The following is an 11,445-nucleotide window of genomic DNA, read 5'->3' as shown; positions in this document are numbered from 1 at the left end:
CTACATGGACAACCACTGCAAACATCAACATGCTGAAGAGAAGTTCAGACTGAATGTTGGCTCCATTGATAAAGCTTTACCTTGCAATTTAAATTTTTTTCTTTTTGTTGGCATTATATAGCCAGTATTGTACTGATATGCTGTTCAACCTACCAACCTACCTACTGTGACAGACCAAAAAGACATAAAACAAAAATCATTGTTCTTCAAATCTGCTTAAGAAGTTATTATCACTGTCAATCCCCCAGAAGTCGTTTTACTTGGTGAAACTTGCAGGCTTTGAACAACCTTTTAGTGATAGCCAGTGGTGCATGCTAATTCATGCATCAATTATTAGCCACAACAGAGCATGTAGTATGTAGTCCACTCAATGTAGTTCACATAAACATTCGCATGAGTTAACCTATGCACTGTATACCATTAACAGAGAGTATGCCACTCAATCTACATATTTGCTTCTTCCAATCAGAAAGAGCCTTCTAAGACGCATAAAGACCACGTGGTCATAAACACAAATACTTAACACATCTTAACATTTCAGTCAGTGATTCTCTTCAGTTGTAAAGGCATGGAAGTAATAGAGACATGTTTCTTGGTTCTAGTATGAATAGTGGCCGAGAAATGAATATCAGAATCAAAACTGACCCAATCAAGATGCATCCCCTCACCTAGTTTCATGATTCAAAATAGGACAGTATGTACGGGATACAAAAAAATAACAGGTCATGAACTAGGAACAATATCTTAACCTATGCCAATAAAATGTGAAATACAAGTCACAGTGACCTTTTACAGTAAGGGTTTAGTACTAAAAATATGGATTCTAGTTTGATCATTCTGGCATAAGCATTGATGAAAACCAAGTTGTGTTCAATATGAATCAGTGACCTACTTTGTGATGGCATGTAGTACTCATCAAGATGCACTCCCTTCAAGGCTTCATAATTCTAGATATAACTGCTAAACTGAGGAAAACCTATATCTATAGTTAGGCCCTTTATAAAAATGTATAGGAAGACAGACAAGGTTTGTATATCAAAGGGACCCCGAGTGGTCTAAAGCGCTCTCCGTTACGGATCACTGCCATCTCACCTCTGTCTGCGTGGGTTCGAGTCTCGGATTCGGTCAATGTGGGTATGTGAGAAAGCTTGCCAATAGCTTCTCGAGGGTCAGTGGTTCTTTCCGGGGATTTCCCGGGTTCTTCCTCCACCATTAATACTGGCTGCCATGTATAGCCTATTGTGTGCTTAAAAATGGCGTTAAACCCTACAACAACAACATGTATATCAAAAATATCAGTAAGATGATATGTTAATGGTATTTTGCATTTACAGAGACAATATCATTAATCTAGGCAAAAATTAAATGTGGAGAAATAAGCTAATACAAAATTTAACCAAAGTCAGTGAAGCATGAAACATTGATCACAGTGGCTTACTTTTGTGACAAGAATGTAATACTTGACATGTCAAGATGCATTCTCTCACATGTCAAAATGCATAACTTTGCTAGTTTCGTGAGAGAATGGGCAGAAAAAACCAAAAATAAATTTCAAATCTTAACCATGAATGTACAATATCATGTACATGTATGCACAAATTTAGTTTCCTCAGCCACCCACCCAGGGGGCAGAGGTTACGAAATAAACCTCAAACTGAGGACTAGGATTAAGAGAGAAAGGATGGTTACAACTGATGCTGTAAAAACACACACACACACACACACACACACACACACACACACACATACATACATACATACATATATATATATATATATATATATATATATATATATGTGTGTGTGTGTGCTTTTATCTGTGTGCATGTCAATTCCGTGGGCAGCACAACTGCCTTAAACTATTTTGGGCTATTTGTAGGAGAATCAAAACTGACAAAAATTAATGGAATGTCAACATTAAATTTTATACACATCACAGGATACTTAACAGAAACAAAGATTTTTTAAATGGCTCTCACACGGCTGAATGTATTCCAACAGTTTTCAGAATGTTTTCCTGATCAAAAAGGCAAAATGTTAACAAATTAATTATGACAATATCAAACAAAAATATTGGGGTATACACACTTAGGAGATCAACAATTATTTGACAAAAGGATTTCCACTCTTTTTTTTCTGTCAAATGTAAAGAAAATCCCAACTTATTGTAGAAGGTTTAAAAAATATCACATCTTAAGTATTAGGGATGTAAGTAATGTTCTGATACTTTTCTCAATTAAAGCTTCCTACATGGGTTATAAGTTTAAATGTAAAGCAATAATTTGAAGAAAATAGGCTGTTGGATTCAAAAGGTGTTTGCTGTTATTGACACATCCTTTATTATTATCCTTCAACACAGCTGACTGTATCAGTTATTATATACAAAGGGATCAGATATTGGAAAACTCTTACACACCTATTAAACACATAATGTAAGTAATTTAGGTTAATCATCTTTGATGGGTTAGTAGTAAAACATGTAAAGATTATTCATCTAGTGCTAGTTTTCCCTTAATTGCCCTAATAATGTCCATTTGGGTCTCAAAAATGGTTGATTAGTTTAGGTGAAATATTCTGTAAACAAATTTAAAAAAACACTGAAAAAGATGGCCATTCCAGCTTTGGTAACTCACAAAGGAGAAGACAATATCATGCACTGCATTAAATATGGGACCCTGAGTGACCAAGTGGTCTAAATCTTTCACCATAACTTATCAATGCCATTTCACCTCTGTCTGCATTGTTTTCGAGTTTCAGGCTCGGCCAGTGTGGGTATGTGAGAACATGAGAACACTGACAGTAGTTTCCCATTGATCAGTGGTTCTTACAGGGGTTTCCCCCAGGTTCTTCCTCCACTAGTAACTTATACTGACTGATATGTATTGCACCGAGAAATAGCATTAAACTTACAAAATCATTAAACATTGTCATTAACTTTGTCTTCAGCCAAACATACATGTGGATACAGAAGTACAATGTCTCATTACATCTACCCATGTGAAAATTGACCTTCACAATATTTAGAAGTCCAAATGACTTTATATGTTGTCATGGCAGAACCCAGCCAGATCCATCAGAGTACCTTCCCCTTAACTAAAGCATATAATTAGTTTCACTACTTGTGACAGAACATCAGGGGGTATTCTAGAACTGACCAGTTAGGGAAAATTAAACCTCCAACTGAAAACAAAAGTCTCTTCGTGGGACTGATGCTCTACTGGCTGGAAGGACTCTCCAGGATTTTAAGATAAGAACATCTCTTCTTTTAAACTGCAGAGTGTGAAACCATCTCTGATATTCTTCAGCAATTTTCATATTAGCTGCTATGATTGACATATTCACTGTCAGACTGGCACCATTTTTATTTGGGGAAGAAAAAAAAACATCATGATATAACTTTCAATTTTGGAGTAGTATCAACGTTTTCAATATGGCTGCCATGATGGGCATACTGGACATCAGACTGAACCCATTTCTATTTAGACATCAAAAAATGTTCTATGAAAGTACAACAATGTTGACAAGATTTCAAGACTGCCACTGTGGCAACTAAATCTGAAGTCAGACAAGCACCATTTTCATTTACAACCAATTAGACATTATAAAAAGGTCTTTTTGTGAAAAACCAATGCTGATATTAACATCCATTCAGGAGTAGTAGCAATGATAAGATTTTCAATATGCCACTGTGGCAGCCATACTGGTCGAGCAAGTGGCACCATTTTCATTAGGACCAAATAGACAAAAATAAGATTTCATTACCACTCAGGAGTTGCAACATGATAACAAGATTTTCAAGTTGGCTTCAGCACCATTTTCATTTAGGACTAAGCAGACATCATAATATGTCTTCTGGTGAAAAGCACATCACAATACCACCTTATGGTCAGGAAGAGAAGCGATAATAGGACTTCAAGATGGCCACTGTGGCAGCCATTTTGGACATCAGACTGGCAATATTTCCATTCAAAACTAACTAGGTTTCATAAGAAGTGCAAATAAAAGTACAATAACTATCACTGCTGCAGGTTATTATTGCCATGTACCTACATAGTGTACAATCATTTTCTTTGTGCTAATGTTTGTTATTAAATCATACATTATACAGATTCAAAATAATACAACTGTTAGGTCCAATATAAAGCTCAACAGAGTTTCCCACCCCCAAGCCCATTCAATTGGCTGTGATTTCACTAGATAGCACACTAGGACAGTGGGACTCGCATTATACTCATACTTAATGCAAATTCCAGATGCCACAGCTGCAAGTATTGTGTCCATTTAAATTATGTATCATTGATATGTTAACAAATGTTCCAAGATTTAGGTTGTTTTTGTTTCTTCCATCTTAAATGCAAGAAAATAATTCCACAAGATGTAATGCTAAAGAGTGGGCACATCAGTCTCCCCTCTAGTGATGAATCAGTTTTTATACCATTCTGTGAAACTACAGTAGCACTACCATTCTTCAAGAAAGAAATCCATTATGATTGGTGCCTCCTCAACAACCATGGTATTCTTGCACAAACCATTGTATTCTTTGAAGAACAGTTCAGAACAGTCCCTACCCAATACAAACATGTCAATCATTTTAGACAATCTCTGTAAGCCTTTCTCTTTGTATTTTTCTTTTAGTAATTCCTGAAGCATACAAAGCAACTGAACCTGAATATTTTCCACTTGCATCCGATCCTTCAGAGCACATCGATCAGTAAAAAATAAAGATACACCAAGTAATATTGCCATCTCTTCTCTGCAGAGTTTCATCCTTTGCCACTTCACTGCAATGCGAGCATAAGATGTTATATACTCTCTGGAAAAAAACTTGTCTGCAGCCTCTTCCATGTGACATCCAGTGCCTGTGCTCAAAAGAAATGTTTCATACTCCTCCATGTAACCTTCATGTGACAGAATAGTGAAAAAGTCTAATCGTCCAATCTTGAGTAATACTGACTGGTCTTCTACTGGGAGATTTGTAAAGCCTGGTATTAATTTAGCAAAATGAACATATTTTGTTATTATTTTTGGAAGAGATTGTTTACAATCTTGCAGACACTGCCAGCGGCCATCAAGGTCCAAGCCATGGTTTTTTAGTACAGAGTAGTACTCTTCTGGTGGAATATTTACAAAGGTACCAAATAATTTTTGTTTCAACTTGTACATTTCATAATGTTGTTTGATTTTTTCCTGAATTTCAACCACTGACAACTTTTCTCCTCCAAAAGGTGAAATATCCTCCATGGCCTCCACCAGAGTCTGCAGAAGGTCTTGTCCAACTGGAAAATTCACATTCTTCTTCATACTTTCATCAATACTGCAGTCTGCTAAGCTTTGTTGATTAGGGTAATATTTCTTGCTACTTTTGTCACCACTGTCATCTGCTGTGTTTAGATGATTTAATGAACTAGTTTGGTTTATTGAGGCAGACTGTTGCATAAGCTGTACATTTTGTGGAAGTGACATTTCACGATTTTTTACACAAACGTTTTTTTTATCTTCCATATTATTCACTTCTAGAATAATCTTTGTCCTTTTTGTCAAGGTGTAGCGACCCAACTTTGAGGCATCCTTAGACATGCCTACCTCTAAACACTTTTGAAGTCTACATCCTGAGCAATTTCCACGGCTCTTGTTGGTGATTGTACATCGTCCATTTTTAGTACAGTTGTAGATATCCTTCTTGTTCTGCAAATACCTTCTAAAAAATTCCTTGCAGGCTTCACAGCTGCTGACACCAAAGTGAAAGCCAGAGGCTTTCCCTCCACAAACACAACAAGGAGGTAGCTTCAAGTTAGAACAGCTCTGCTCTTTTGGAGACATGCTATCCAGCTGTGACCCAGATACTATTTCTGGAATTGATTCAGATACTTTGCAAGACTGTATCTCACTTTCTGTGACCTGAGGGATACTGTCATGTGACCTCAGACTGTGTGAACCATGATCTTTGAGACCTGTGTAGAGAGACAGCTTTTCCATATCTTAATATATTCTCTGACTGTACAGCTAGATTAACCCTAATCAATAACTGTATTAAGTTAGGCTACTCTTTCCAGGATGTGTTGGATATCTGGACTCTAGATATGAGATAACTCAAGTCTAAACAACTGATATATTTGACATTCAGCTTTGGACAGAATACACAACTCTATGGGTTACACTTTATTTTTTCAAACCCTTTCTCTGTTTTTACCATATTTTAAACAATGTCTCCCATGTGAAATTCATTTTGACTTTCTTAGTCTTGCAAAGTTACTACTCTAAGTCAGTGAAGGCTACACTTGTGCAGTCTATGAAGAGAGAAACTCTTTTCAGGATTGTCTACTGCCACATCCACAGCTGGTTTATTTGCCCTGTTTTCAGCAAAGTGTCATCAGAAGCTCTGCACCTAAAAAGGAAAGCAAATGAATTAAAATTCTATTTAATTATGTTGTATCATATCAAGTGTATTTAAACAGATAAGAAGTTAGCAAATGAATAATTATCCATGCATCTATGTTTGATATATCTAACAAACCTTGTGGAGGTAGATTTAGTTGATTTAAATATATACCTATTGGGTAAAAAAAAGGGTTTCCTATTGCACTGGATTTCAATTTAGGAAGTTTAAAAAAAAATAATTTTAAATTATATATATTTCAATATTATAATGATTACTATATATAATGTACAAAAGCACTTCAAGTACTGGACTAAATAAATCAGCTCAATTAGATGTACCCAAGTGTAGAAAAATGTGCTAGGAATGGTAACGAGAAAGAGGGATGGTTGGCTAACTGGAAATACATACAATTCTTTTTGGCCATATTGCTTGCACAATTAGCTTTAACTCACAGATGAAAAAGAATCTTTCTTTTTCTGAATTTCTTTTCTATAAATCCAATCTGAACTTGGTATAGGACAGTTAAATGAACACACATTCAGGATTAATATTCACACACTACATGCAATTGGTCCAGTACACAGATTTCACCATTGTATTGATGAGCATTCAGGACACGCAAAATCCATCATTCTGATACATCACAGTGTTACAACTAAACTTACTTCAATGAGCAAAATGGTTATAGGAAAAAAATCAAAACACAAAATTTCAACCAAATATAATAGGGACAGAAAATAATTATATTTCTGAAAGACCACATATCAGCACAGAACTTATGTGCATGCACATCAGTCAAACTCTGATTAACCATGATTAATGATATTTAACTGCTTGAAAATAATTTATAACTGGCATAACAGTAATGGGCTTTTGTTGAGTTCAATACACTGTTCTGTTCAGATATGCAATATGATTTTGCAAACATGAAGCAGAAGTAAACATCTATATTTCATGACTCAATAGAAACATCATATTGCACAAAATAAAAGTCCGTAACTATTATTTCATACCATGAAGGAAAAAAAATCTCCAAAATGAGCTCAATACATTGTTTAATGGAGCTGAAATCAGTGAGGAAATTATTACCCTACATTGCTGCTGAGCTCACGTAACCTGTTCAGACAACCAGGAACTGTATATTATACAAAATAATTAGTAGAATGTTTATGATAGAGATTTGCAACCGATGTGATTATGTCTGTGCAGTGCATACCAACCTTTTCTAGCCAAGATTCTGATATGTTAACCCTATCCATTTGGCATATCAATCAGATATTTCAGTGCTTTGGATCTGTGAATTTCAATGACTGTGGCGATTTTCGGAACACTGTTCCTATATGATTGAGACGAGAGGGGAGAACAACTGGAATGGACTCATAGATAATAAAAAATTCCACTGCTGGTCCATTTTTGTACAAATACATCTGTTCCTTCAAATACTATCAGCTTCTCTCTGGTATTTAGTCATACTTTCAATGTTAAATTCACACAGTATCCTTGTGAAGTCAATCGTATCCACCATTTTCAGCCGATGTACAATAAACTTCTGTTACATGCTATTGGTTAACAGACAGTACATACAAAGGGAGGCAACTCATGAAATCCAATAGATGTCACAGGACAAAGCACTGAAATAACTGATCGATCTGCCATGGTGTAGATAGGGTTAACATATCTGAACTTTGGCTATTTGGCTAATGTACGCACATTTACTGATTCAATTTGGAAACTAGTTTTATTTTTCAAATTTAATTGCAATATAGTTATAACAAAGTTTATTCAGTCTTGATGGTTTAGTGACCTGCACAATAGTTGTCATAACAAAATTTCCAGACAAAAATTATCAATCTCTATGGACTTTTACAATGGCAGTTCGTCATCATACTGGGTCAAGAAAGTAGATTTTGGATTGAACTATTACTAGTACAAGGGAATCAAGGTATGATCGCTTGAACAAGAAGTTGCACACATTTACATTCCTCAGCTGTTCAACTACGAAATGGATAAAGGAGGATTATTATTAAGTTTTATTATTAGCTTGTACATATGATATTTTTTCAAAACGATAATTTAGCATGATATAAATTTTAAGTAAAATAAATCTGAATTGGCTGTATTTTATGTGTATGAAAGAACATATATGTTTGGGGAAAAATAGGTATTATGAATGAACTGAAATAAAAGACATGACATACCTTACAGAAGATATATACAAAGTTACATAACTGCTTCCAATTTATTGGACTTGTGTGCCCTTTTTTTTCCCCTCCTGGTGTTTTCCCAGACTTTGTTTATAAATAATGACACTGTCATGTCTCAATTTATGTTTGTCATAAAACTTATTCCCAACCGCAGGCGCATTCCCTCTTACATCAAAGCATGCGACAAAGCTCGGATTGAACAGGATCTTCCCATTTTGCTTGACTGTGCCTAAAAATCTCAAAGTGCGTTATCAATGAATTTACCATTAACAATTTTTCTTTGAGATTATACAATAATCTTGAATGGAATTTTGATGGCCATGGTGTGAAATAAAGTGAATAAACACCATTTAAAGGTATGTGTGATCAAAGTCTCCAAAATGACACATAAAGCTGTGAAAGTGAGTCAGAGTGCACACATGAGTTATGTCACTTGTACTATAGCAAATGTACAAATATTCTTTATTGAACAATTTTGGACAGCTAAAATATTGCAAAATAACTTCTAATGGGGAATAGGCATTCAAGAGAGACATGACTGTCTTGTCCATGTTAATAGGAGGTCATAGACGGACATGACTGTCGGAAATGATCAAACAATGAATTGCTAACTTGGTTATCACAGATCAAGGACCTCAAGATAATATGTGGCAAAAATTAAATCCATGCTTCATAAAAGACAACATAAAGTACATACATGAAAGAAAATGTAGATCTGAGCATATTCTAGTCATACAATGTGAAACATCGACCTTGATATTTATGTTTTTGGGGTCCCCCCCAAAACAAAAATACCCTCCGGGTCGATGTCTTTACGTTGTTGTATGGCTGAATATACCTACCCCGTTTTATTGTACCCCTTCCCCCGCCGATTTAAGAAACGAAAAGCATAATGAGATTTTGAAAAATGCATAGAACTTCACTCATTGAATTTATATTTCAAAACCTGATTATGACCGGTGGTGAGGTGCTGTGGGGGTCCTAACACTGTCATCAACTGCGCGTTTCATACCTTACGGACGTTTTTAGTGTACAAGTAGTCCAACCTGTAAGACCCGACGCTGATATTTATGTTGTTGGCGTCACCTTAACAAAATCAAAATGTGCTATGTCTTACATGTAGGACTAGTGTACAAGAAGACCTTGCTTTCTGGATAAGTTTATTTTCATCCAAGGGGTGAATATATAACTAACGATTTATGTGCACTGAAGGTGAATACGACGTAGTCTGCTTGCGATATTTACAATGTTGAATCAAGCAAAGGAAAATAATCATCGCTACACATTTGCCTTTCACATAGCGGTATAATTTAAGAGTAAATGTGTGCAAAGGGTTATAACTCTCAATTTTATGATAATTTACGGAAATATCCGGCAGTTACCAAATAAGATGAACTACTATCACTGCGTTGCCGAGTATAATAGAATCTTCCATAGTGTACGCAATATGGCGCATTGTTAGTATAGAAAGTCCGTGAAGAATAAAACGCGCAAGTTATGACATGTCAGGGCCAACCTATCAGAGTCAGGTTCGAAATTATAAATCAATGAGAGAAATGACTAAGTTCTTTCATTTTTAATCACATTGCCGATTTATTTTTGATATTGAAGTTGGTAGGAAGGTACGAACAAAATGGGGATTTATGCAAAAACTATAAATGATACTCGTGTTATTCTCGACATTTCGGAATCCCTCAATTTTAGACAGAGGTCTTTATCATAAAGTTTATGATTATAAAACTAGGCGATCACATGTTGTGTAATGAGCCAAGAGATCATTTATCAATTGTTAGTTGTGTAAGTACTATTTTCATTCATATTTATGTCAAGTGATTCTGCAGTCCTTAAACCAACAAGTTGTACTCAGCGTTTTTTTTTCCCCCTCCGATATTAATAGGTATCCAGTAATGTCAGAAAAAAGGCAGCTAACAATTTGTTGGTCTACTGTAGTCCTTAGTCCTACAGTGCGAGAAGACTATCGACCCAACAACATAATGAACTGGGTAGGCGTCCCACACTAGACTAGTGTTTTGTCTTTTGACATTTACTTTATGTAAGCGGATACTCACTTTCAGACTTGATTTGATCTGTTAAAATCCACGTCTGACATTTGGAATTGTCAACGAGAATGTACTTTTGGGATAGATCCACTGATATTAATGAACATAAAATTACAGGAGAAGCTCAGCTTAAGGTATGATTTCACTTTTCTCATCACCTGTTTTGGCACCTCGACAGAATTTCAGCCATAGAATGTAAATAAAATATATGTGTAAGGGAAGCTACTTACGCTAGCTTGCTTTGTCCAATTACAGGTCTCACACAACTATTTAAATTCATTCTAATTGCATAGTGTAAAACATTTCAACAAACAATTTGAAGATTTTTTTTTTACGTTTTTCCAGTACATCATCTTGATTTTTTACCAGATACATAAAACAGCCCGAGAAAAAAGTATGTTGTGCAGGAATTTGTCGTAGTAGTAGTATTGTATACTCATTTTAAATGCAGACAATATCAAGAATATTTTTATATTTTTTTAAACAAATGCTCCTCAACGTAGTAATTTCATTCATTGATTATAAATTCTAACTGACAGTGGCTAGGAGGTCCAAAACCTGTAAACTTATTGAAGTTTCGAATCAAAAGTAGTTTCTATGGCAACATGGTCGCCATATTGGCTTAGGAAGTCTGTTTTCAAGCAACAGATATGATGTATTTCATCGTCTTTGAAAATCTCAGTAACTAATCGATAAAGGACGAGTTACTTGAGCTTGCCAGACATTATGATCTTACTGAAGCAAAGGCTTCTTTAACAATACAAGAGACAAAGAATGTTTTGATTCAGTATTTGGTGGGAAA

General features: G+C 35.4%; 1 protein-coding gene across 2 annotated transcripts; it reads right to left on the bottom strand.

The window, feature by feature from the left end:
• Positions 1–1,728: 1,728 nt before the first annotated feature.
• Positions 1,729–10,822, bottom strand: LOC149775724 (vitamin D3 receptor B-like). 2 transcript variants are annotated; one of them, XM_089943952.1, is made up of 2 exons: positions 10,653–10,822; positions 1,729–6,385 (listed from the first exon to the last, which is right to left on the bottom strand). In XM_089943952.1, exon 2 carries the CDS (start codon positions 5,974–5,976, stop codon positions 4,459–4,461), a length of 1,518 nt encoding a protein of 505 aa, XP_089800078.1. In that variant the 5' UTR covers positions 5,977–6,385; positions 10,653–10,822; the 3' UTR covers positions 1,729–4,458. The 2 variants fall into 2 exon arrangements, with proteins under 2 accessions (XP_089800078.1, XP_089800079.1); XM_089943953.1 differs by lacking the exon at positions 10,653–10,822 and adding an exon at positions 9,596–9,691.
• Positions 10,823–11,445: the final 623 nt, after the last annotated feature.

Source organism: Sinohyriopsis cumingii, chromosome 19, assembly GCF_028554795.1.
Source record: "Sinohyriopsis cumingii isolate HCF-2022 chromosome 19, ASM2855479v2, whole genome shotgun sequence".
NCBI lineage: Eukaryota > Metazoa > Mollusca > Bivalvia > Unionida > Unionidae > Sinohyriopsis > Sinohyriopsis cumingii.
This window is presented reverse-complemented; position numbering and strand designations above follow the sequence as displayed.

What these genes read in the sequence shown, in the direction of transcription:
- LOC149775724 (XM_089943952.1), bottom strand. Translation starts at nt 5,976, where the DNA reads ATGGAAAAGCTGTCTCTCTACACAGGTCTCAAAGATCATGGTTCACAC.